Below are 27694 nucleotides of genomic sequence, written 5' to 3' on the forward strand. Positions count from 1 at the left end.
ACCGAGTTTGTGAAAGAAAAAGTTTTAACACTTTTGTTTACTTGGAAGTCAAATGAATGGTTAAATGGTTGAATTCGAGTCCCAGTCTCCATGGCTGTCCAGGGCTAGGGTTTGCATTTCCCCATGGCAGACGTGGATGACGGCGTATTGCAGGGCCACGCTGCTTGTGGAGGTGGCCGTATCACACAGCCATCTGGTCTTCCTCAAAACACTCGCTTTAAAAAAAAAAAAAAAACAACTTCTCGCTTTCCTTTTGGTTTACAGGCACTGTGCTCCAGGTTGTCTACAAGCTTCACCAGAAAGTCGAGGATGTCAAGTCTTTCATCTAAGCAGACCAGACAGCAAAGGGAATAGCAAGAGCTACTTTCCTCGTGTCGTTATGCGGTAATTAGCCCATCTGTCAGTATGCCAACATAATTCTGCTATAAAACATTTAACTGAGTGAAAATATATAGTCTGGCCTGATATCAAACCAAACGCATATACAGAACCAATTTAACACTTGTGCAGCGATGATGGAATAAAATTAACGATACCCTGTGCAAGGCCTTCCACATGCTCCTTTTTCATAATTCCACCAATGAGCTGTACAGATCTTTTAAATTATTGAAAAGCAGGTCTTCAGAAAAGGGCCATCAGTTTGTATATGCTTGTTTTTCTCACATGTACTTCAGCCCTCTTCAGTGGTACTCCAAGGGCTGAGTCTTTTTCTCAAACCACATGTCAAGCAAAGCCAAATGCACCAGCTCAAACATCCACGTTAATTATAAAGCACAGACGATAACTGACGCCGACAGCAATTAACTCGTCAAATTCAGCCAGACTGTTTATGAATGCACGATACGTACGTGGCAGATTTTGATGTGAACAGGGGATTTTTTTTTTGTTTTGAAACTGAATTATAGGTGGAAATATAACTAAAATATAACAATTAACTTAAAATAAATGCTTAAATTTAAAAATGATTTAAAATAAGATTTAAAGATGAGATTATTAAAAACAATATATTTTTTAAAGTGTGTTGTATGTTATACACAATTCAAACAAAAAATTCACGGTTTTAAACTGGAATTTATACTTGATTGTGGTCATGGCCAAGTGTCTTCAAGTCATGCTTAGAGAAAACATCCATTTGAAGGGATGAATTTTTCTGAACTGACAGCTGATTACAACGGACAAATATAACTATGTCTTTTGAGTAAGATGAGGAAACATTTCTCCTGCGGTATCCCAAAAATCACCCGATGACACTGCAGCGTCATTCTGTTGTGCAAATAATTTGCTTGTACACACAGGAGTCTCATAAAAGTATCGTCACCATCGGGGCTGCGGACTTGCGATAACAATTCTGGACAGATTTAATAAATTCATAAGCTGGGTGACAGAACCGTGGCTTGTATTTGAGTTGATCAGGGGCAGTGATCCGTTTCTCATTTCCACTTTGATGTCTACTGGGAACCCTGGAGGATCAACCCAACTGAAACGCAGGTTTACGTCACTGCAGATCATGTGACGGGAGACACACCGGTGGCCCTAATGAATCACAGCGGAGCAGGTCCTTGATATGAAAAACTGACTCACCTTAACCAATATAAGCTCTCTCGCACTGCAGTAAAAACACTGATATTCAAAGGTCAACAAGTCAGTCAACCGGACTGCACTCATAATCCACCATGGGTAATTACATCAAGCATGAATCACACATTCAGCCACATTGGAATCATTCACCAAACGAGCAGTTTAACTCCAGGCAGTCAATTTTCTGAAATGTAAAACTCAAATGATAATCATTTATTAGTTCAGCAATGTGACACTGAAATTCAACACTTGACCCCCCAGATCATCGTATCAAGAACATACTCCAAAAGGTATTATTTCTTAAAATTCTTTATTCATAAACTTGATGCAAGTTTACAAATTACTGTACATGTTCAAAATTACTCTTTCAATGGAGGAGAAAAAAAAAATAAAACAAAAAAACAAAAACAAAAAAAAAAGCATGCCAACAGTGCATAACCTGCCCACCACTAGATGGAGCCATAAAAGGAATCCACAATTAGAATTGCAAACCAGTTTTTTTTTTTCTCTTCTTAATGCTGCCCAGCAAAGAGACCACTGGACAGTGACTGAATGAGTGAAGCTTTAAGTCACAGCGTGTCTGACACCAGCACACTAAATAAACAGACCCTTGTGCTGTGAAAACCCTATCATCTTAAGAACTCTGAAAGTGAACTAGAGTCAGGACGACCCGTGCCGAACCGAAGGGGTTTTTAAGCTCAGACACAAAGGTCTTCCGTTTCCCGCTTGTTATACGATTTGACGAACTGGGGTGGATGCGTTCGGGAGGGAGTCCAGCCGGTCACAAAGACGAGACCGTTCTGGTCGTTTAAACCAACGCGGGGCTGACCGTGCGGTGTCTTCCTGGGCGATACGAAACGGAGGAAAGCGCACTGGGAAATTAAGCGGAAGAGGTGCTCGTGCTTCGAGATGGGTTGCGTTTACACGGTGTGCCGAATCTGATCTTAAAACTGAAATGTTGCGCTCTTGCGCGACCACGGATGTAATCGTCTTTGCTCTGGATGCCACCGAGTGGACGTCTGGACCGGGACGTTTTTCAGGGCTGAATACACACGAGCGCATTTTTTCGCATGCAAACGCAACGGTCGCCGAGGCAGGGCGGTTTAGAACCCAAAAGGACCACGGAGGCGGCTTTTCACAGGAACAAGGTTGCGGTCGCCCAAAGTTTACAACTCGTCGATAGGGCAGCATGGGAATCTTTCCCAATTTTCTGTTTACGTCCTGGGGGGTATCAAGCGGCTCTAACGTAGAAAAAATATTTATGACATCAAATAGTGATCAACACTGCATGAGAACCACCAACTTTCACCACTGCATTCAATGGAATGAAAGCCACGTTTTTTTTTTTGTTGTTTTTTTTTTTTTAAACTTCTGGGCAAAGCCAAGTGTAAACAATGGGAAACATTGCATTGTGTAACGTCTGAAGTAATTATGTGTACAAATTAAATCTACAGTTTGTATTCCTGAGTTCATTTGTTTTTGTTTTGTCCCCATAATTCTCTACGGAACGCTGAGAGCTGTTGAGTGTAGACCGAATCCTCGGAGTAGAGGAAGCCTTCGAAGCCAGGACGCAAATCTCACTAGCGGTGGACATCTCGCTAAACTAGCGGGGACGTCTCGCTAAACTAGCGGGGACTCGCAGGCCTTAGACTTGCACCCGAACGGCAAAGTCACGCTCACACTTCCAGAGGTCGTCCATTTCTCATCTCTTCAAATTAAGGTGGAATTAGGGGTCACTTTTTCCATCATAAATGAGTTAACTTCTCTAAACCACTGTCCTTGTTGTGATTTTGAATGCAAATTACTGTATTGTGGATCAGGTTATCAGTGAACTGACTAGGCTATTAGGCGAGTATGCAAGGAAGATGTAACTTAACATTAGGAAATACGCCTCCTGCTAGATTTTACAATAATCCGGTTTCTCTAGTGCTGTAGAGTTAGTATTCGGGTCAATCTATAGCATGAAGCACAAATGTTTGACACTTCAAAGAGGAAGGTCCGTATTATGCTGGTTTTTAAGTATATAGTTTTTCAAAAGAAAGATCAATACATTTCAATCTAGAAAACCACAAGAGGCAATATATTGCATTAGTATTCGGCGTAACATTTGCAGTGCTTCTCAGTGTATTCAGCAAACCCCCGATAATTCAGTGTCAAAATGAAAGACAAAACTTGTTTCCTGACTCAACCAAAGAGAACAGAGTATCTGGAGTGTGGACTGGTATTTAAAAAAAAAAAAACAAGAAAAAAAAGATAATGGGGGAGAAAAATCTGTTACTTTTATACTTTAGAAAGGGGCAAGTTTGGAGGGGGCTTTATCCTTTTTAAGGCTTTAACAGATACCTTGCAGTCTCTGTCGGAGACGAGGCCCTGAACAGTTCTATGTAGTGTATGTCACACACACACACACACACCTCTGCCTCCGCAGTACTGTGGCCTTCTGCTCAGCCCAGTGGGCGACGAGATGGGGGGGGGGGGGGGCAGCCAGTGCTGCAGAACATCAACTGATGGGCAGACACCACTGAGTCTCACGCTAGGCAGTTAAAAACTAAAAACCAGGTATCGGCTAGAAAGCAAGCATGGCTCCACCCGCTTCAATTCACCTGCACTCGCTCATCTTCATGCTGTCAACGGAGTAGACCTTCATCTGCATATCTACGCTAATGGTAAACCACTCCCGGAGTAAGTACACGTTTGAGACCAGAACATAACTGGGTCCTTTTCAGCAGACGATACAGGAAGGTCGTTCACACTGCCACGCCAAAAAGAGATAGCTTCATTCCCGCTACCAGGAAAACATTTGTCGTCATGCTGCTTACATAAAACATGGTTTCGGCATCCATTTTACGATCTTAATAGTTAAACTATTAATTATCCTCATTTTTAACATTTGTGAAATACGCATCGTCGTATGCCAGGATATCCCCGTTAGTCAGAGGTGCGTGACTAGACTGTGCCCCAGAACCCCCACACAAAGTTACATGAAAATACAAGCAAATCCATTCTCAGTGATACATCTTTACACTTTTACATGGGGTTAAATTCGACTACAAGTACAATGGTTAAATCCAACTTGCTTGGGTTAGCCTAGCTTGGGGAGGTTTGGGGGTGGGTTTCATTTTGATTGGCTTCCAGGAGCAAAAACCGTGACAAAACTGCATGATTGAGTCTCCCTCTCGGTCATTTCCGAAGGAGATTCTTCACTTCCACACACACCCCCCACCCCCTGCTCTCCCTCTCCATTTAAAAATCTGCCCATTACACAAGCAGGACAGGAAACTGCTGGAGCATGTTAGTCCTTTCAGAACCTTCGCGAAACGTTACGCAGAACGAACGAAAACGAAAGGGACAAAAAAAACAACAAAAAAAAAAGCAAAACAGTCCGTAAAGAATGAGGCAGCAGCACGTCACACCGTTACGTTTTTTTTAACGTTAAAAACACCGAGCCGTAGCGAGAGGAGAGCTTGGGCCTCGCCTTTTTTCCGAAAGCGGGAAAACGTGTCCCGGCCGGCCTTTCCCGTCGCGGCCCAGGGGCCGGGGCTTCGCCTCGAACCGAGCGCCGGCGGGTAGTGGAGTCCGCCGTCTCGCCGCGGAACGCTCGGCCTCTCGTTCGAAGCGCCAGGCCGCTGTAAAGATTTTTTTTTTTTTACGAGGTAAGACCCCCGGCTCTCTCAGTCCCCCGCTTAGCGCCTTCGCCACTCTGCCAAGCCGTGGACACGGAGCGCTAACCCTAGCAAGCCCTTCTGTCTTTATCAGATAAACAGGTTCACCCTTCAGATACCCCCCCCCCAAACCCGACTTCTGAAGCGTCCTGGCGAGTGAACAGAAGAGTGGACAGTTTGACCCGGGAGGGGGGGGCGAGGCGGTTTGTTTAACCCAGGAATGACCGTGGGAGGGAACACGGGGATGGGGGGGGGGGCGGTCGGCACGAGCAGAGGCCGGGGGCTCGGCCCCGCCCGACTGTTTCTGCTCAAAAGTTCTCCTGAAGGCTCAAGAGGGGGAGAGGAGAGAAGGGAAGGAGGAGGAGCAAAGAAGGGGGGGTCTAGATTTGGGGGGGGAGGGGGGCGAGAAAAGGTCTGCCCGTTGAGCCGAGGGAGAAGTTGGAGCGGGGATTTTACCCGCTGGTTGTTGGGGGTTTCCGAATGGGTCAAACCCAGCCTGGGGGTCACTCTCCCAGTAAAGAACTTCAGAGTCAGAAAAAAAATACATGTATAAAAATTAAAAGGAAAAAAAGGCGTCAACCCCAAGACATGTGGTCCCAGCGTGCACGCTGAGGCCTTAGCCATCCTCTTTAGGGGGCGTGTACCAGCCTGTGGAATACAGGAACACAGTCAGTGGATGGACCAATGAACAACAAGCACAGAGCTACTGCAGCCTGGACCAACCAATCAGTCTATTACAAACATCAGTTACGCGACTACAGCCCAGTCATGTGGAGGATTATGAAATTATGGAAAATGAACGATTTTATATTTCAATTTAAAATTTGGGCTAAATAATCCTCCATTTTCATTTCTCATTTTTCTATTTCTATTCTCATAATCCTTTTCCCTTTTTTTCCCAATTTTAATTTTGTGCTAAATAACACTCCATAACATCACACCATCGAGAGGCCACTACCCCTCAGCACACCCAAGTGTACTCTTATGCAAGTGACCACATGACCGACCACATCTAGTGGCTCATTTCAGAACAGCCACAAAGGGGTACAAGCAATAGCCACTGAAAGCCTAATGATGTCAATTTACTGAGGACAAAATAGTCAAGGATAAAGAGATTCAAGATTCTCCTGCTCCTGAACGTTCCAGTCACAGTTTAGGGAGCAATCTTTGGAGAGGGTCAACTTTTCCCTTCTACTGAAGAAATTCTTAATCTGACACACCTGAGTAAGTCTTATGTGTGGGGACTAGGGCTGGGCAATATATTGATATTATATCGATATCGCGATATGAGACTACATGTCGTCTGGGATTTTGTATATTGTAATATCGTGACATGGCATAAGTGTTTTCTTTTTCTGGTTTTAAAGGCAGCATTACAGTAAAGTGATGTAATTTTCTGAACTTAACTGACTGTCTTAGCTGTTCTATTATTTGCCTTTACCCACTTAGTTATTACACAGGCATTACTGAGGATTATTTATCAAAAATCTCATTGTGTAATTTTGTGAAAGTACGAATAGTCAACCCCACAATATCATCGCAATATCGATATCAAGGTATTTGGTCAAAAATATTGTGATATTTGATTTGATATCGCCCACCCCTAGTGGGGACTAACTTAAAAGCTTTTTAATGACTTCTCCAAGTAAAGTATACGGATGTGTGCATATATACGTCGTCTGAAGGATGGGAATTGAGAATAGCCACCTACCGTTCTTTTCATGAATCTGCACCAGGGATTTGTAGGACTGCTGTGCTCTGGCAAGATTGTACTGGTTCTGCAAGAAACACAAAACTGAAAATTTATACATGGAACACACCACAAAAACAGATACTAAATTCTCTAAATTCACTCATTTCAAAAACACAGGTTCAAAACCATTAACCAAGGCATGCTGCTCTGATATAAGGTTCAAGGTCCAACTTCATTTGTCCCAATGGCCAATCTGTATTACAGCACTATACCAATGACAAGATGACTAATGCAATATACAATAACTAGAGAATGCTATAATGCTGAACTACTAAAAACTAAACAATGCTGAACTACTAAAACTACTGATACACAAAACAAAAATATAGGAATAAGGACTAAAAATATAAAAAATAAAAAAATAAAAACTGATGTTTCTAGGCAAACTAGTGATTTTCAGAGCACTGGAACTGAAATGGTGCAATCAGTAGATTTAGCCTTCAGCCAACACTTTTGGGGAGGGGGAGGGGAATCATAAAAGTCTACTATTTTAGGAGATATATGATGCTATAATCCAGTGCAAACAATCCACAGCAGGTAATTTGTTGGGTCATGCAAGACGAACATGTTCAGTGGAAATAAAACTGAGTAAAGATTCCCTGTCAACTCATGTAGACACAGCCATACATATTCGTCTCTGACTCTTTGCACCAACATGTTGCATTGTTTGTTCTGAACTCTAACTAGAATACAAAATTGGTCTGTGAGTATGGCTTCGCCTTTTTTTCCAGTTGAGTTCGGTTTTGTGAAACGGATCAGCCGGAAGCCTCAACAGCAGAAGCCCAGCGTCTTTGATAATCGACGGACACCAAGTGACGACATCTCGTAAACCCACCTTAGACCCCTCCGATGTAACGAATTATCGACCCGTATCGCTTCTACCCTTTCTGTCCAAAACCCTTGAACGAGCAGTTCTTAAACAATTAACCTCTCTTCTCCATCAGAACAACCTGCTAGACCCTCACCAGTCTGGCTTCCGATCCGTGCACTCAACAGAGACTGCACTCCTAGCTGTGACGGAGGCTCTTGCAGTACGGAGGCACTTGCCACTGCAAGAGCCTCACGCCTCTCCTCTGTCCTGATCCTTCTTGACCTGTCTGCAGCTTTTGACACGGTCAACCATAAAATATTCCTCTCCACCTTGGCTGGGATGGGAATTGCCGGGACTGCCCTGTCTTGGTTCGCTTCCTATCTTGCAGATAGGACCTACCAGGTCACCTGGAAGGGGTCTGCCTCTGCTTCTCATCCACTTGTTACGGGAGTGCCGCAGGGATCTGTACTGGGTCCTCTGCTGTTCTCCTTATACACCAGATCTCTTGGTTCAGTCATTAATTCACATGGCTTTTCCTATCATTGTTATGCAGATGACACACAACTCTTCTTTTTTCCCCCCTCGCCACACAGGTCAATGATAAGATCTCTTCCTGCCTGGCTGACATCTCCACCTGGATGGCCAGCCACCATCTGAAGCTCAACCTCAACAAAACTGAGCTGCTCTTCTTCCCGTGCAAGACCTCCTTGCTTCGTGAACTCTCAATCACGGTTGATGCCTCAGTCAACCACAGTGACTGCCTCTCACTCTGCCAAGAGCTTGGGGGTGGTCCTGGATGACCAACTGGACCTCAAGGAGCACATCAAGGCAACATCACGGTCCTGCAGATTCCTCCTGTACAACATCAGGAGGATTCGACCATACCTGACGACGCACTCCACCCAGCTGCTCGTCCAGGCTACGGTGACCTCTCGCCTTGATTACTGCAACTCTCTCCTTGCAAACCTGCCAGCTTGTGCCATACAGCCACTACAGATGATTCAGAATGCCGCTGCCCGACTCATCTACAACCTCCCCAAATTCTCCCACGTCACTCCTCTGCTGCGATCACTTCACTGGCTACCGGTCGCTGCCAGGATCCGGTTCAAAGCCCTGACCCTTGCCTACACTGCCGCCAACAGGACAGCCCCCATCTACTTGCAGGACATGACTCAATTCTATGTGCCTGCTCGACCACTCCGCTCTGCGGCAGCAGGGCGCCTTGTAACCCCTCCCACCCGCCCAAAGGGATCACAGAGCTTCTCCACCCTAGCTCCCCAGTGGTGGAACGAACTCCCCGTCCCTCTCCGAACCTCCCCCTCACTATCCATCTTCCACCGCGGCCTGAAGACTCATCTCTTCAGACTATACCTAGACTAACCACCACCACGCTGTATTAAAAAAAAAAAACCCTTTTTTCCTGTCACTTGTTACATGTTGCCCCATTCCTGCACTTCTTGGTAATTTGTCCTAATACTGTAGCTTATTCTTCTGCCTAGTTGGCTTTGCAGATGTTAGACCAGGATAGTGTTCATTGTTTTTGGCTAGAAATAGCTGTACAAAATAAGTAATTGTACCTTACTGAACCCGTGTTCAGCAGTTGTCTACGATCATGAAAATGCACTTTTGTATGTCGCTTTGGATAAAAGCGTCTGCCAAATGAATGTAATGTAATGTAATGTAATGAAGTGCTCAGAGTTCAATGGGCCGGCTGGACCTCTAGACCTCGCACCACCACTCTCCAATTACATTCCCACTGCCTGCACCAGGAATTAAACCAACGCAAGGTATTCCATGCTTTAATACCCTCTCAAGAGAGTTTCTGGGGGCTTACCTTATTGGCTCCAAACTGCACTCTGGCTTTTCCTTTGACTAAAGTGGCGTTTATCTGCATGATGACAGACTCTATGGAATAGGCACTGCTCCATCCCTAGGGAAATACAAAAGACAAAAAAAATTCAGCTCAAGCGGTTTGGCTGTAATAACTGCAGTGGCATGTGGAGCAGTGTGTGTGCGCGTGTGTCCATCATGTTAAAGAAAAAAAAGCACAGCTCACCTGCTTGGTGAGAAGCTCCATACACAGGGCACCCCCGCCAAGAACATAGCTGAAAAACAAACACAAACACAAAACTGAGCAAGACGTAGAGGGACTTTTATACAGTTTAATTACCACAGAAAATACAGCTCTATTCAAAAGTCGTGCCTTAAATCTAGAGAACCTAAATGTTACTTTGAATAAAATTCATAAAAACCTGAATTAAATCATATAGCCATACCCAAAAAAATAAAAGGCCTCTAGTCAAAAAGACACCAATGAAGAAGATTTACATTACAGGCACTTAGCAGACGCTCTTATCCAGAGCGACTTACACAACTTTCATTTAGCATTTACATTGCACCCATTTATACAGCTGGACATATAAACTGAAGCAATCCAGGTCAAGTACCTTGCTCAAGGGTACAACGGCAGTGTCCTACCCCAGGAATTGAACCTGTGAGCTTTAGTATCGAGACCGGTTCCTTAACCACTAATACACTGCCACCCCATTGGCAGTGTAGTATTAGTGGGTAAGGAACTGGAGACAAAGGCTCTTCATCAGAAATGCTATTTTAGGAAGTCAAATTTGTCTGGAATAGCAGTTTTCACATTGCGTTTCCAGGAAATGAGTCTGGACCAGAAGAGTCCACTCTTTCTCAACGGCCATGTGAAAAACCAACGACCAACACCAAACTCTGGACACGTTCTGAAGCACTTACCCCCCGGACAGCACAGGTGACACCACCCGTACGAAAGGTGGATCGAACGGAAAATTATCCTGCGGGTAACAGACAAGGAAGATTCAGAGACTGTTGCGCACCCGAACCATAGACTGAAGACGCCGTGCGTGCATTAAAACAAGCTAATGATTTAAACATTACACTGATTTAAACGAGGCTCTGGAAACTGCAATGAAGGGGTTACTCACTTTATATGAGAAGTTGAGCAGGATGTAGTCGACGCCCTCCTTTTCCTTCAGAACTTGCAGGTCGCTATGCAACGGGCTATCAGGGTCTACCCTAATGGGCAGAGGGGAAAGGCTAAAGGCTCGTGTCCAAATAGCATCAATACAAGAAGTATAAAGAAAACACATTTTAAGATCTTGCACTCATGCTGATAAACAGCTATGTAGCATTGAAAAGCGTATTGTAAATTCACAATGCAGTGAACCCCCCGCTCGCCCCCCTCCCTCACCCACCCACTCACCCACTCACTTCTACATGACAGAAAAAAAGCTCAAATGAGCCTTTTAATTGTAAAGCACTGAACAGATGTCCGGCGGTCTGACAGCCCTGTCCAAACGCTCCGCTCGAGGCAGCCGCCCGGTACTTACGTGCGCAGCTTGACGTGCCACTCGTAAAGGCTGTCGTTGACCAGCTCCACCGAATAGATGCCTGTCAAGAGGTTCGGAACGACACGCTTTCAGACTTGCGCCACCTGTGCAGATTTCTACATTTTTTTAGCCAATTAACGACACACTTTTAAACGCTATACCTGTTGAAAGTGCGACAGCCCCTTCCTGCGTGAAAGAGAGTATTTGTGCTATCGACGGAGACTTGGCAAAATGGAAATTTGAATTCTCTACAGGACATAAAGTTCAGGCGAAATCTGATGCGAGTCTAGGAAACGCAGGAATTGGAAAAACGCAGAACGCAGTACGTCTTCCATCACGCGGAAGGAAGGCTCGCTTCGTCTAAAAAGCTCGTCCTCCATTGCAGCGTGCCTGTGTCACAAACTGGCTAAATTCTGGCTGAGGCAGACATGCCGAGTGTAGAAGCATCAACCGATTTTATCATTTGCTCTGCTGGATCCCTCATTGCATCTCTGTTAGCGTTCGTGCTATCCTGACCATTACACCAGGCCGGCCAGCAGTAGACCGGCACCCCCTCGATAGCCAGATTTCTCCCGAGAATTATTCCCAACGGGGAGTATTTTCTCACCACTGTTTTTTTTCCCCACTGGGGAGTTTTTTTTTTTCTCCCCTCAATTCCTTGCTTTTTGGGGATTCGAGTCAGGTTTATTGCCAAATTTTCTTCAGTATCCTGAAGTCACAGTACAGCGTCTTTGTGACAGTGTCTCTAAAAACTGCAATACAAATGGAATTGAACAGCACAGGAGCATTGTCCTCACCCGTCTTGTAGCTCTGTGACCTGTAGATCTCCCTGAGCTCCTTCATCAGCCGGTCCGAGGCTTGCACCGATCCAGAGACCGCGCCCTGAAATGCACCGGGCGGGGCCCAACGTCAGACAAACTCACCCCGACATTGTGCAACATGCAGAAATTACCTGAACCCCATTCAACCCGGCATCGACAAAGCAGTGAAGGACCGTGGAATTCGAACAAAGACACTACAAAACTGATAGTGGGCACCAACAAATACATATAAAAAGTGCCATTATCACACCACAATGCATATTCCTTAATGAAAAGCAGTCAGATTTAGACAGGACTTAGAAGCCTGTTGTGTCAGAAGCAATGCACCACTGACTAGAGTACAAATGACTGCTGTACACAAATGGCTAATAGGGCAATGCAGTTTTTGAGTGATCGCATTTCAACAGTGAATCAGTGTCCGTGCTCCGAACTAAGCAATGACATTACATTGTCATAGCACGGATGAACACAACCTTACGAACTCATTTTGCTATCGACCGCCATTTCCCAGGAGGCCGAAGCCTCCCTTCCCTTCGAGGCCTGTAATTTCAACTGTAACTGTCACGGGTTCAGGATCGTCGCTCCAATTCTCCGTTCCCCCCCCCCCGCGACGGAGAAAATTTCATTTGCAAAGATATGCAACTGAGCTTCGGTGCACCGAGTCGACCGCTCCCTCCGCACCGCACGTAACCCGCGCGGTTCGGCGGCGGCGTTAGCATCCCGTTAAAAAAGCCCTTTCGAAGCACTGGCAGAACGTGTTACTGAACGAGACGGCAGCGTAGTATAATGGGTAAGGGGCTGGTCTGGTAACCCAAAGGTCGCAGGTTGGATTCCCAGGTAGGACACTGCGGCTGTACCCTTGAGCAAAGTACTTAACCTGCACTGCTTCAGTATGTATCCAGCTATATAAATGGATGCAATGTAAATGCTATGTAAAAGTTGCGTAAGTCGTTCTGGATAAGAGCGTCTGCTACATGCCTGTAGTGTAATGTGATGGGATGGGCGACACACTGTTTGCACACACGGCCACACACAGCAAACTCCCTCACAGACTACCTCAGCAGGACTGGAGGGGAGGCGGCGGGCATGAAAAGCTCTGATAAACTGGTAAGAATTTAAATAGGCTCGGCGGCTGGGGCCTTTTCAAAATGTGAATACGCAAATTTGGGTTTGCTCGGCGAGCCGTTTTGTTCCCATCGGTTTCTTGTTTTGACGAGGATAGACGATCAATAATCACGTGTGACAAGGGGGGGGGGGGGGACAAAGGGGGGTTCAATAATACTAGCCTGCACAAGTACGGACACGCTGCTAATGCACTGCGCTCGCGTACGAGCTGGCGCTTCGCCAGGCTGTCAGTCTCGATTGGAAATTAGCATATTAATGAGTCGTTTGATAATCTGCTAGTTCGGCTACGCGGGACGAGCTCAGCGGGAGTTTACCGTTCTCTGAACACCACACACCTGCTAAAATTGGTTGGCCGACGAAATATCATCAAAACAAACATTACGATCCGCTCGTTTCGCTAAAAACGAAATGACTACGCCAAAACAATGCTATTATGTTTCCTGCATCCGTTCATACAAATGGGCCCCGTTTCTCTCCGTGTCAAGGACGTGACCATTAAAGCAGTGTGCGATCGATGTGCAGATCTGTGGCGTGTGTGAGGAACAACATGCGCGATTAATTCTGCTAGAGTGCTCGTGGCATGGTTTTAAAAGGCTTGCCATTAACCTCAACTCTTTCAGTGAATCTTTACAAAGATTAGATAGAGATAGAGACCGTGGTTATTTCAGCAGCTCCAGTGTCAATCTCAGCGCTGTATAGGTAAGCGGCGCGTCATGCCAATCTGGAAACCCGGCAGATGGCGTGCCTGCCGTTCCAATAACAATCAAATACCTCGGGAGAACTTTTCCCCGCTACATCGCCATCCCGCTATCAAACGGCAAACCAGCGACGCCGCCAATTCTCCTCTGTTCCGTTTTTCCAATATTTCTACCGCTAGCTGCAAGAGGGGCTTAATGGCGCGCGCGAGGTACTAAACAAGGCCAATGACGGGGAGACGCCGCGTCAGCCAGAGCGATACTGCGTCAAAGCGGCTTCCCAACGACGTGCTGTTCGGTGTGCATTACCAAGGGCCGCACGACGTCCCCCCAGAGGAAACGACCCGCTCAGAGAAGTTCAAGAAAACATACAAACGTGAACTCCAGTTAGGCAGCTAAAATTTGAGGAGGGGAAAAACTGTTCATGCGACACACAGTTGTATATTTTTGATTTGTTTATTCAAAAAGCGTTTTTGCGCAATGCTGTGCAACTGTAGCTACGGTGACCGCTAGAGAGCGGTGCAACCAGGATCGACGCAGACGGCCAGCGCCCTGCTGTGTAGAAACGAACGCCGCGACAGCGTTCGTGACAAGGGCAGGGCAGAGCCGGCGCGTTCCCACGTCTAAATTTTGCACTTTTATTACCTGAAGCTTTGCCCAACGGAAATTTGACTATCCAAATAAGAAATGACGAGCGGTCGCATGACACGGTTTGCAATTCGATGCGGGTAACATATCCTGGGGTTAACAGTGACATACACACACATAATCCCCCCCCCTGCCCCCCACCCCCCGCCACCCCCTCACCCAAACGAATGAAAGGTCACCTTACCGAATGGGCACTTACGTTCAAGTGGTCCTGCCTCTGGTTCTTGCGGATCTTCTCCAGGATGGCCAGGTTCTCCTTCTCGATGCCGTCGTCCTCGGACTTCTTCCCCTCGGCCGGCTCCTCTTTCATGTCGTAGTGGTCCAGGTCCTCGATGTCCTGCTGCCACGGGGCCAATAAAACACATAAGTAACGGGGGGGAGGGGGGAGGGGGGTGGGGGGGAATGCTACCGCCATTTACGCCACAAAAGGAGAAAAAAAAAAAAAAAGATCAAAGATCACCTCTCCCATCTCTTCCTCCTCCTCTTCCTCGGACGTCACCTCGTCCGTCGTTCCGTGCTGGAAAAGCGGGAGATGACGACGGTGAGTACGCAAAAAAGGCCGCGCGTAAATCCCGCCCCCGCGTTCATCTGCATGCGGAGCGCTGCTTTCCAGCGCATCAGAACAGGTCAGAAAAGCCCACTCCACTTTTCATTTCGCTTTGAAGTGGCACAACGCGAGCTGAAGGCTTAATTGCCTATAATAAGGGATTAGTCTTACAGAACATCTCTTGCGTAAGTAGTTCAATTTTCCTCGTTCGCGCAACCGACTTCCTGCTCTTGAACTCGAGTTCCTACGGGCCTGGGGTCAGTACTGCCCCTCAGCCTAGTATTCCGGAAGTTTCTACAGACTGAACCACCGCTAAGTGTTGGGTTACTCATTTCAATCTTAAAAGGTTGAAATGCATGTGAAAGATATGTCTGTTGGAAGAAGGTTTCCTCTTAAGAGTATTTCTGAATTAAGTATAGCCGACTGCTACTGATCCCAGACTAGAGATCACAGACACCAAGATATACAACTCATAATCTCCATGGCAGGGAGGCCAGTGATGGTCCTAAACAGCCACAGGGGCTTACTAGTTATCGTCTTCACCTTAAAATCAGCAGTCAATTTAGAGCCAAACTATTTTAAGTGAGTTTGGTGTCATCGACTTCCATATTTAATAAATTATCAATTCAATTCTGAGTACCCACAAAGACCAGCAGGCAGCTCCTCAGGACCATGGCAAAGGACTTCTGTTCCATGGCAACCGCTTAATGACATCATACATGCTACGCATTGCGACGCTAATTCCTTGAAGCTGGCACCTGCATGACAAACGCTACCACACAATTAAGCAAAAATACCAATGGAGGAAAAGGCAATGCAGCTTGATTAAGGGAGCTGAACTTTTAAAAGCCTTTAGCAGAGAGCGCTATTAAAGAACATGGTGGAGGGCCTTGCCTTTCGCTCTGGGCCCACGGGCCCCGCTGGGAGGGGCTGGTCCAGCATCTCCACGTCGGGGTGCTGGGGCAGGTTGTACAGCCGGCACAGGTCGCAGATCAGCCTCTTCAGCTGCTGCAGGAGCTGGGGGGAGGAGACAAGAAACACAGGGGCGTGGCCTCAGCGTGAGTGACGGCAAGCCCGGGCGGGTCCGGTGGGGCTTTTCTCCGCGGAGACAGACTCGACGCAGCAGGCGAGGAAGCAAACCGACCCCACCAACGCCTGCCCCCGCAGCCCAGAAATGCCTCTTGGCCAATGTGCCAAACGGTAGAGGGAGGAAAAGCAAACCACCCCTTGGGTTATGAAGTCTCATCGGAAATCAAATGTCTGCGTTAGTCCGCTACCACAGTTCTCATATTTCCCCGAACCCGCAGAAAACGCCAATTGGAGATCGCTCGATAAGAAGAGCGCGAAGTACGCAAACGGTTAACGCTGCATACTTCAAAACGAGATTAAACCCTGAGCTGAGCTACTGTAATGGTTGTTTTTTTTTTTCCCCCCACTGTACAGCAGGTTCTGACAAGGACAGCAAATTCCTGCGGTAAACTCAAGACGCTCGATCGGGTTTTCTGCGTATTAAAAGACACCGGGACCTGCGCAGCGGACGAACGCAGACCGCACGTCACATTTACATTCATACAAAAAGTTCAAAGCGCAAGGAAAACATTCTCATAAAATACACCGGTCTATCCAAAGAAAAAAAAAAACTATTATTCAAACAAGACGACAGGCTAAGTGACAGGAAGCAAGCGAAGAAAGCCCCAAGGCCGCCTACGTTCTAGAATAAAAGCGCGGCCGTACGAGTCGACGGCGATTCAGCGTTTTCGGCACGCCGCAGCGCCGGCTCAAAAGGTTCCGTGTGACCATGTGACAGGCCCCGCTAGCCTCGTCCCTTTGTGAGGTGCAGCCATTGTTAAGCCAGCGGGCGCATTCCCGTTAATCGGCACGTGCCTAGCGCCGGTGCGCTGCCTCTAAGCGGTGACAACGCACCGGGCGCGAGGCAGAACCCGAAGTCTGAAACAGCGATCAAAAGACGCAAAAAAAAAAAAAAAACTACTGGAAACCTTATCGTTAATTATGCATATAGCCTCGGGGAAGAAACCCGGCTAGCTTGAAAACGAGCCAGCCGGCGTCTGTCTGCTACAGTGGGGTTCGTCTTCTGCAGACAGTTCCCCCCCCTGACCCTTTTTCCACACCGGTATAAAACTGGCCTCGCTGTTCCGATTCAATTCGCTTTGCTGGTATGGCAAGCAAGCATCTGCATCGCCTGAAACTGTAGCCTACATGACAAAATGGTACTGCTAAAAATTTTCAGCCAACCTCCAAAGAATGCCAATTTTGTTCTCGGCGACGTGCGAATCGCCAGCCGCCGTTCTGAAATAAGAGAACTGTCTGCGCCATTCGGCTGCAAACACACAGACCCCCGTAACCTTTGTTTCTGAAAGACCGAACTACTGTCGCATTTCTGCAAGCTTGCACTCGGTCGTACGTCACAGACGTGCTTGTTCGGGGTGCAGCGTCTCAGGTTTTGGGGAAAAGAAAAAAAAAAATGTCCTGCTTTAAAGGAGTAGCACAATTCCATTGCCCAAATCAGATTTACCACCTCAGGTTCTCCATTTTATCTTTGAACAGCGGGCCACAATGGAATGGGAAACGGCACAAACTATGCTTGTCGAGTAAAAATTTTCTTTAAACACATTTTCTGTTCGACTAAACTGGTTCCCAAGCTGAGCTTTGGTTCTTAAAACCACCACCCCAGAAAACAGATGTGGCAGAATTACATTTTGTCAAAAATGTCTTCACCCAACACGTCTGCTCCAAAAATTCACACAAAGACAGAAAAAAACTCAGATCATGATAAAAAAAAAAAAAAACAACTCGATCTAAAATCAAACGAACCCATTCAAGCACAAAAACACTGAAAGTCTAAAATGTCAAGCACGATATACAAAATATACAACCCCTCCCCCCCAGCCTCCTTAAGACAGTCAACCCCTGGTCCGCTAACTAACCAGAAACGGTAAACTGACTCACTATCCACACAGAAACCAAACACATGATTCTCACCATTTCGCAACATTTTCAAAACTTCTGAAAAGCCATGTTCTTGTGAAGCCGGGTCTCGCAACTTGAGGTTGTGATTCAACCAACGACATAACACTGGCTAAAACTTCACAGGTCCAATCAGACTGCAGGAAAGCAATCTCCAGCAGGAAGCTTCGTGCCCAGATTCTCTAGTGGTAGAGTCAGTAATCGGCCTTTGGGGTCGGCGCTCTTACCAGTGTGCTGCCCTTTCTCACATCGTCCAGGCGTTCCAGTACTTGTGTGAGGCTGGGGTCGTCGGAGTCAACGAACCATATTGGGGACGTGGAGGGGTACGACTCCTGGAAAAGAGAGGAAACGAAGCAAACGACACAGTGAAACACGACTCTGACACTTTTGTGGTTACAGCATCGTACAGCAAAAACAGATTACATTACAGGCTCTGATCCAGAGCAACTTACACAATATTTTACAGATCAGTCATTAATGATACAGCAATAAAGATAAATTCTAGAGGAAGGGGGTAAGCATGGGGAAAACCCAGTTCAAATGTTCACAGACCTTTTGCTGGAAAGCTAAACGACAACGCACGATAAACTGTTGCCCACATTATTCACAAGGAATATTCCCACCCCACCCCATTTACTTTTTTAAAGTTTTGAAATAGGAGGGGGGGGGAGTAGACGCTGACAGAGCAAAACAAAAGTACAGACACAAAATCTGTGGAAGTCTGCACTGTGGAGTGAAGAATGCAAATGAAATCCTGCACCCACTTTTCTCAAGTTACGAGTTCTTTCTCTGTTGAATAAAGTTGATAGTTCAATTTGCACTGCTGTCTCCAAAAATGTGGGCCTGGACAAATTGGAATGACAACAGCACTTTCACAAAAAGTTTTTTTCCCCCTTATGAATCAGAAGCACTGCCAGTCTCCAAAAAATTAATAAAAACAGGAAAAAAAATAAAAACAAAGAAACCAAACAAAACCAAAAAAGAAAAAAAAAAAAAAACCCTCTAAGACCTGATTTTGGCCCCCATCCAATTTGTAATAATAAAAAAAACAAGTTATCTTGGATTTCTAGGGAGATATATTTACCCTTCTAAGTATATAAGCCCCAATCATTCATGAAAGTGCAATGTGGTGTTACTTTATGAAAAAAACCCAGTCTTTCATTAGTCCAACTTTATCATATACTGAGAATGACAATCATGAAATGCTGGCACATAGCTGTGAGAAAAGTTGACACCAGGCACTCCACAACCACATCCCCCTTACCCCTCTGACCAGCCCAGAATCAAACATGCAAAATAATTGAAATTACCTTTACCCTTACATAACCTAGTCGAGCTAGACACCCCGGCCACAAAAGTACTTGGTAGCCCCTAGGCAAAGTTCAATACCATTTTTTAAACTTACTGGAGTATTAACGTTCTATGTTGTCGCAAGGGTCTGAAATAGTATTGCTGTGGCGTGAGCATTTGACCTACAAATGCACTCCACGCCACGAGAAAATTTACGGCTAAGTATTTTATGATTGTTATTACACGTCATGCTATCGATACATGGCTATCACATTACAGACACAAATCCAGCCACAAATGGTGACAAGGCACTAAACCCTCATGACGTATTTAGCTATACGCTACTTGCTTTTCCGGTTTTCATTGCCAACTTAAGGTATCGGTCTACCAAGTTCCACAGCAGGCTGCTTCATGCGTATGTGTGTAGTCAGTGGCATATAGCTATGTACACTGCCCCACCGATTACAATTCAACGAAAGAAACAGACCACTGACATATTTTTTAATGCTAGCTATTATACCCGTTAACAACTGTTACCTATATTTCGCTAACGAAGCAGTTATTTTTCAGTTTAAGTTAACCGTTGGAAGTTAGGATGGCTAGCTACCGAGCAGGCTGGGTTTCATCAATATATGCAGCCAATGCAGGCTAGGTAGCTACTGAGTATAACAAAAATAGAATGTGGGGTTGACTAACCGAGTTAGCCAGTCAAAATTATGTTTTCAAAGCATCGCGCTAATACTGAATCAGGAATGCCTCGTTAGTGACGTATTAGTCAACATATCCTAGCTAGATACATGCTAACCAACGTTGGCCATCTCGTTAGCTAAATATTAAGAACAGTCTACGCTAGCTGGTGGCTAGCAACGTAACAAGACTAGTATATAACTTAACTAACGTTAGTCTGCTTAAGTAGTATAACAGGCTAAGTTAGCTAGCTACGTTAGTGAACAGTTAGACTAATAAAATAAACTAAGCATTTTGCAAGTTGAATATTCAGTACTTTCCTGAACTGAAGCCGGATTGTCAATCCAAGATAGTGAAAATATAGCGTCAATAACATTAGCATTATCGCTCACTTGCCAACTAGCTAACCAACTAGACGGAAAATGCGTTTATTCCCACACTAGTCTAGCGACTCGGACGTTAATGTTAGTTGGAAATTCCCCGGCCCCATTTAGCTGCTAACGAATGCCAGCTAGCTCCTTGCAGTTTTACAATCATACCGTGATGTTGCAGTGGATAATCAGAAGCTTTTCACCAGTAACGTTGAACTGACAACTGAGCTCGTCGGGCTTCCAGTCAATGATTCGGAAGCGTTCGTGGTTTGGATCGAAAATGGACTCCAAAAACTTCAATTCGGCCTTCAGCCCCGAAACCGACATCTTCCGCTCATCTCCAGCCGGGCCGCGGGGGAAGGGGAGAAGTGAGGACGTATTGCAGCCACGCAGTTGACTCTGAATCACGCACAGCTCGCAAAAACGAAGCAGGGCAAATACGCCTTTTAAAAACCTTTTTATAATCTAAGTACAGCGGCTACCTAACTAGTCTAGTTAGTCCAGCTAGTCTAACAACGCCTTGTTTGCTCGTCCCTTGTTTTTCCGCCTTTTGTTGTTGATGTTTTCTGTTGTCAAGTGTTTTTTTTTCTGTGACCATTCGATATGCCTTGTTTTATTTTAAACTACGCTAACTACCTCCTTATTTGTTTTAATTCGCCAGTTTACAGGCGGAAGAGCCAGCAGAAATAAAACGGTACACGGGTACAGTGAATCGTTGATCACGGTGCTAAACGGCGGCTGATTCTGGGGTTTAAAGATGGCGTTATTGCTCGAGCCCGCAGAGTCCCAGAATACCTTGCGCGTTCTACGAGAGAGGGGCGGAGCCAACAGGTACAAAACAAGTATTGAAACTAACAAGGACTGCAGATTGTGTATGAAAGGAAATTTATGATGGATTGCATTGCCTGTTTCCTAGGAAAATCCCAACACTGACCACGTAATCTAAGATTGGGATGGTAGGTATGCCATCCCGCCAAATGACGCCTTGGCGGGGTGGCATGCCCCATATCTGTACAGCACCGAGAGTTTTGCAGTTCACGGTCCCCTACAGAAATAACCACAGACTCTCAGCCCTTTAAAAACGTTCATTTCTGGACCTTCTGACCCCATTTCAAAAGACAGAATTCACAAACAACTTCACATGTCCACACAATAAACCTCCAAATTTTTTTTCCTGCCTGATTACATCATCAGTGCTCCAAGCCCACAAATAATATGTCTCCCCATTGGACATTTAATGTGCATCACCCAATAAAAACATTGGATGCACATGCATATATAGATATATAGACATAGGGCCAAATTATTTGAAAGAACTGAGCAAACATTGGGTAACATTGCTGTGGAATACAGCTTGTTTAATTTGTGTGAGCCAATTTAGTTTCATTTAACTTGGCACAATACTTTTAATGGCTGGCCTAGATCTGAAGTAATGACTTATAGACAGTGCTTTGTATGTGTGCGTAACTTGGCATTTTTGTACATTGAAAACGTGTTGTTCATGAGATGTATAATTATCTATTACCAGATCTGATAATGAGGCACATTTATAAAACAAAGCACTAACATAATAACCAAAAACAGTAATTAATGCTGACAAAGTTAGGTGAAAGGGGGTTAATTTCACAGAAAATGAAGGGACACCCTGCAATTTAACTGTACTGAGAATAGGCCGTCTTGATGTTTTCCACATTTTACATTTTTTTAAAATATTGAGTTCATCTTTTCATACACTGACGTCAGTGACAACTCAGGAGACAGGACACGTTGCTATATATAAGAACAGCTATGCACATTTTCATAAGGCATTGGCTTTGCTTTACACACATGTCCTGCACAATACATTATTGTACAATATGATTGTGGAATAATACAGTATAATACGGAATTCATGCCAAATTGCCTATTGCATCTGTTACTGCACAGCTATAGTGTGCAATTATAGTGTGCTTTATTTACTATTCTGGTGAAGGTGAATACTTTTTTGTAGCGTAGTTTCAGTCAACAGGTAAGACGGATCATTGAAAAAATTGGAAAGCATCACAGGGAGATAATATGTGTTGGACACAATATGAACATTATGTCTTTCATATGTACATTTTATGATGCATTTTTATTTATCTATGTAGAATGGCATGCATTATCTTTGATTTTTAACAGGAAATAAATCATTCCCAAATCCCCGAAGCATTCCACTCGATCAGTCATTCAACCAGTGTTTACAAATAGGCCATAGGTCTTTATTTATGCACTATAAAATTTACATTGTACTCCAAGGTCCAAATTGGCCACTGATTGAAAGTAAACAACAAAAACCTGTATATAGAAATCAGACAAGGTGGCCCTCTGAGGACAGTTTGAGACCCCTGCCTTAGGGCATAGGGTTAAATAATAATAAATACTATTATTATAAACAATACTCATAATTGTCTCTTTAAGCAATTCTGTAAGAAGTAGAAATTGTTAAAAAGAAAATGGAGCTAGCAATTAAAGATGATCTGAATTTGTATTTCGTTTATTGCAGCAATGTTTGAGTGTATCTTTGAGTGAAAAAGGAGAATAATGTAACAATCATTTGGATGCATTCTTTGACTGTGTTGCATGCCTGTTATATGCAATGCCTTGTTGTTGCACAACTCCAAGTCAAAGTATTAGTTTGTGGACTACCTAACAGACAATGTGACACTGGGTTTTGATTGAACTTTAATTATCCTCTTGAATCTCATTAGCATGCAAATGTGCATTTTACGCAATCACATGGTATGTTCCAAGTAATTTCCTTCTCATTGATGTAGACCTATACCACTTAAATTCCCTGAACAATATGATGCTGCTGGATCCACACGAAGGCCCTTAAATGAGTAATGGAAACAAGAAGGAGCTCACCTTAGAAAATGGATGGAACAGGAGTGGTCCAAATGTGCATGGCAGTGACTAAGCAGTCCATTAAATGTGGTCATCAAGAACTCAGCAATTAATTTTATCGTTGGTCAAACTCCCAAAGAATGTTCTCCAAGAAGTTTCAATGATGTCGCTTTACCAGCAGATGGCAACCTACCCCTTTGAGTGTACAGCTTTTCTCCCATGAGTATAAAATGGATAGTTCACTTTCTGGAGTTATTTGATATTATTTCCTTTTTTGTGTATGTTTTAGATTTGCCCAGACTATTTTTGTGTGTAATGTAAAATATTTTAGATATTTACAGAAGTTTCTGATGACCTGCCAGCTTTACAGTGCTGGTAAATGTTCATGTGAAGTTTGTGTTCTAAAGCAAGAAAATCAGCTTGAACAATTACATTATTCATCGAGTGGTTGTATATTTGTATATGACCTGATTATTCTTTAAAATATTATGTTTATTCTTGTTTTCAGTTGGAATTATTTGCAACCTGAGACCACTTAACTCAAGGAAAGAAGTACAAGTATAATAAAGCAACAATATTTATGTTCAAATGTTAATAAAGGCTATAAAATTAGCCGTGAATATGTACACACTCTGGAAATGTAATGTGACTGTATATGTTTATTTGTGTCTTGGGGGTTTTGTGTTGGCTACACATTCCCACTAAATTGATGTCTGTGGCCAATATTGTAGATTAAGCTTTCAACGATTACAAAAAAATATATAAATATATATAATTTAGGCGAAAATGGACTGATTTGTCCTTGGCAGACTTTGCAGACATGATGCGTCGCTGCACCACAAAGCAAGTTGGGGAATGAAACTCAAAGAAGTCTGAAAGTGATGAAGATGCAAAAGCCTACAAATTAGACCTGACAACCAGGAAGGGCCCACCTGAGAATATCGCAATTCAAAAGTAAACAGCCCAATCCATCAAGCCTGTAAGCTTGTTAGCAGAAGTGATCGTACAGTTGACTTTAGCTGGGATAATGCACTCCTGTCACCACATCACCTGGGGCCTGACCAGCACCTTAATACAGCCTGACCCTTCAATTCCAGTTCCTTCAACTAAATCAAATAACCATAGGGCTGAACTGAGAGTCATCAAAGATATCGGTGCACAGCACATTATTGATTGTACAGGGAAGCAGCAGCAGCTGTTATTTCTTTAATTTAGTTATACCCATCAGTTTGACTGGGAGAAAGATTCTATTACTCCTCCCCATTTGTTGCCTCTGGGAAAGTGTTTGTAGAAAATGGATCATTACAACCTTCGCTGTTCTTCCCACAGGGAGTTGCACTTGTTCTGTGTCTGATAACAACATCTATTTAAGCGCAAGGCCTTAATGCCTGACTGACTTTAGAGTGCTATGTCAGCAGGCTCATTTTGCCAGTGACAAATGCAAAGATTTTGCCACCAGATGGTACTAGATTCAAATACTTTCATTCCTTGTGTTCCTTTTCATTTGTTTTATACTCAGGGAGAGATACCTGAAAATACAAGGTGGATTTTTCTTTTGTTATTCTTCTGTGCATCTAAGTCAAAGGTCTGCACACAATATTACTTATTGTATAAATATTTAATATGTTAATTAACATTGCCCTTGATTTAATGTTGATTTTTGAAACTAGAAGTTACTGGCTGGGTGATATTTGTTGTTTTTAAAATAAAAATGTTTATATATTTAATATATGCTCCCTGCCCCTAAGCCTTGTTTGGGATTCCAGAACTGATAAGATGTACCTGCAGGTCTTTCTACCTGATGAATGAGAGTATAAATGGAAGCTGAGGGTATTCACCGGTGCAAAATGCCATAAGTAGAACCATTTGTCCTATGGAGAAAGAGAAAGGCATGTGCTAATTGTTTACCATTGTGACCTGATTGTCTGAGGATCCGCTTTTGTGTACTGACCTGATGTGCTTGAGGAACTGAGTTGGGCTTGTGAACTTGGATTATGGACTTCGACAATGATAAAGTAGTGGATTTGGCTTGCGTGTTGATTGCCATGCTGTTTGAATCCCCCAAATAAATCCCTTTTATTTCTCATTTGACTTTGTGTTTTGCTATTGATTTGAGCAAAACTCAACACCCTAGGCGAGGGAGAATGCGGGCAGTGTGCGCACCAATTCAGTAATTAAACAAGCACAGAGCAAAATGGAAGGTGCACCAACAGCTTGTTGAAGCACTAGCATCGAGAGCTACTCAAAGAAGAACAGTCAGATGTGTTATGGGGAACCATTATCAATGATCTTGAGCATATCTCAAAGGCAACTAAAAATGCCTCTCTGACCGCAAAAGACTGTTTTTCCAATGGCCATTTCATTCTCTGGACTTGAATTAGTTCAACATTTGTGGTTTCGGTTGAACAAGGCTGCCTGCAGACTAAAGTATCTGAAGGATCTTGAAAGATTCTTCATGAATAAATGGTCAAACATCCCTGCAATATATTCTCCTGAAGAATGCATTTGTAATTCCAGAAGAGACAGTGAGATGTGAGACTGTGGACCGGTATGCTGTGTCAAATCATCTCCTGTCTGGTAGCAAAAGCTGTAAGTAGGGCTGGGCTCTGCTAGTATTCCATGGTGATTCAGCTAGAAAGAAATTAGCTGCTGCTGGAACATTTTCTGGTGGGCCAGTGAGTGGCAGCCTTCTCTCTACAATGCATGCATTACACTCCAAGAGCTCAATGCACTCAAGAGCTCGTATTAATTAATGTAAAGAGTTGAGGGGTTCCTTGTTCTGGGTAAGGTCCTGGTGATCTAGAAACGAATCCTTCCCTCTGCGTTTCTGATTTGTGGAGCACTTTGGCTCAGGTAGCTGGCAAAGTCTATGCAGACCCATGAAAGGTGCTGTATAAACGCAATTCATCATCTGGAACAGAACAGTCTACACAGCCGGTCTATTTCAGAGCGTTTAATGAGAACAGACAGCGCTGGAAAGAAGGCAATGGTCTGTACAACATTTGTCATGACCTGTACTGACTGTGAGAGCTTGGACAAGTGCAAAAATGTATTTTTAAAAGGCCAACAAGCACTGTAAAAATCAGAGAAGGAAGTGGTAGAATCTGGTCTGGAGTGGACCAGTGGGATGAACTGGATCAATGTCAACAGCACTTGCTAGGAGTTGTAATTGTAATGATTATTTAACGTTTTAAATTAACCCTGTGGGGGAGTAGTGCATTTTTTGACCTTGTTTTATCAGTGTTTTCTGTCAGTGAATAGTTACACAGTTATTCAAAATGAATGAAGGCCAGGGTTTGTTGTGCATTGAGGCTGACCCCCGCTGAACAGCAAATTGCATTATCCATTAGTGTGTTGTAAACTGAGCTTCCTTTGCCAACTAGCAGGAATTGGTTCTTAAATCTCAGTGTGAAAGCATGCTCCATGACCGTCGATCTCCAGCAAGAGATGCAGATGAAAATTTAGGAAGATTGCATTTTTTAAAAAACGTAGTAACCCACTGTCACTGGTGACGAATGGGCGTGTGAATGGGATTTCGGTAGCAGGTTCATTCATAGAAATAGCCTTTGAACACCGGTAAAGCCTATTGAAACATCTGTCACTGTACCATCTCCCAGTGTACAGATACTGGATCACTCAGAAAAAACTGTCATTGTGAATTATTTGCTGTATGGTGTGTGTATTTTTGTGTGAATTTATTATTGGCCCAAGCAAGGTTTATTGTGTCAATTTATGAGGAACCGCTTCCAGAATGTGCTGGTATATTGCTAAGTTTCTTTCAGTGTCTTCTGAAATATTAGCCTGGGAACTACAGCAGGGTGGCAGTAAATATCTAGCTATTCAGGAATTCTGCAGGTGTACCTCTTTGAGGGTCAATATAAGGTGAGAAGAGAACACGGTTCAGGTTTTGACATGCCATGTTATCAGTATCTATCAACCCGCTTCTTTCAGACTCTGGTTATTTGAAAGCAGTGGAAAAACCCTGAGCTGTCTGGCATTTCTGAAAAACCTTCTGCAAGTTCAGTAAGAGTGCTGAATATGCTGTAGTTCTGGAGTCAAGTTTTGTGTGAGTGAAGAAATTTATCCTCTGGGACACAGGGCATGTGAGGGTACCTAGTTCAGAATTCAGCTCAGATGATCAAAAACGAAGCTCTTTTTCTGAGATGGTTCCTAAGAGCAGGGATAAAAATAGTAAGTATACACAGCAAGTATACTTAGTAAGTAGGACTTCTCCAATCATAGATACTGGATAAAGTAAATCTTCTTTTTTAAGATTGCGGTTTTGATTGGTTTCAGTGGCCGGATAAACTAATCTTAGATGTGTGTTTTTATGGGAGGAATCACTTAGGTAGTGCTCAGCATGGCATCGCAGTGTAATCACAGTTGATAGATTCATAGCCCGTATATCATTGTTCCCTTCATCTGGACTGTACATTTGCAATACATTGCCTCCTCACCATGAATATTTGACAGCTTTCTTTTTCT

At 44.2% G+C, this 27694-nt stretch overlaps 1 protein-coding gene across 4 annotated transcripts; it reads right to left on the reverse strand.

Annotated features, from left to right (window-relative positions):
* Positions 1-3635: 3635 nt before the first annotated feature.
* LOC135255180 (ubiquitin-conjugating enzyme E2 Q2-like) lies at positions 3636-21126 on the reverse strand. Of its 4 annotated transcripts, none has more exons than XM_064336014.1 (13): positions 20513-21126; positions 18224-18328; positions 15906-16028; positions 14925-14981; positions 14664-14801; positions 11973-12057; positions 11176-11236; positions 10771-10861; positions 10562-10620; positions 9861-9909; positions 9639-9734; positions 6952-7018; positions 3636-5888 (listed from the first exon to the last, which is right to left on the reverse strand). In XM_064336014.1, exons 1-13 carry the CDS (start codon positions 20669-20671, stop codon positions 5857-5859), a joined length of 1122 nt encoding a protein of 373 aa, XP_064192084.1. In that variant the 5' UTR covers positions 20672-21126; the 3' UTR covers positions 3636-5856. The 4 variants fall into 4 exon arrangements, with proteins under 4 accessions (XP_064192084.1, XP_064192082.1, XP_064192081.1 ...); XM_064336012.1 differs by having other exon boundaries at positions 14649-14801; XM_064336011.1 differs by having other exon boundaries at positions 14649-14804.
* Positions 21127-27694: the final 6568 nt, after the last annotated feature.

Source organism: Anguilla rostrata, chromosome 5 (genome assembly GCF_018555375.3).
Source record: "Anguilla rostrata isolate EN2019 chromosome 5, ASM1855537v3, whole genome shotgun sequence".
Lineage (NCBI taxonomy): Eukaryota > Metazoa > Chordata > Actinopteri > Anguilliformes > Anguillidae > Anguilla > Anguilla rostrata.

What these genes read in the sequence shown, in the direction of transcription:
- LOC135255180 (XM_064336011.1), bottom strand. Translation starts at nt 20,671, where the DNA reads ATGTCGGTTTCGGGGCTGAAGGCCGAATTGAAGTTTTTGGAGTCCATT. An exon ending in CCGTGGGCCCAGAGCGAAAG is followed by an intron (nt 14,982 to 15,905) that starts GCAAGGCCCTCC and finishes CCGCTTTTCCAG; the next exon opens with CACGGAACGACGGACGAGGT. An exon ending in TCACCTGTGCTGTCCGGGGG is followed by an intron (nt 9,910 to 10,561) that starts GTAAGTGCTTCA and finishes TTTGTTTTTCAG; the next exon opens with CTATGTTCTTGGCGGGGGTG.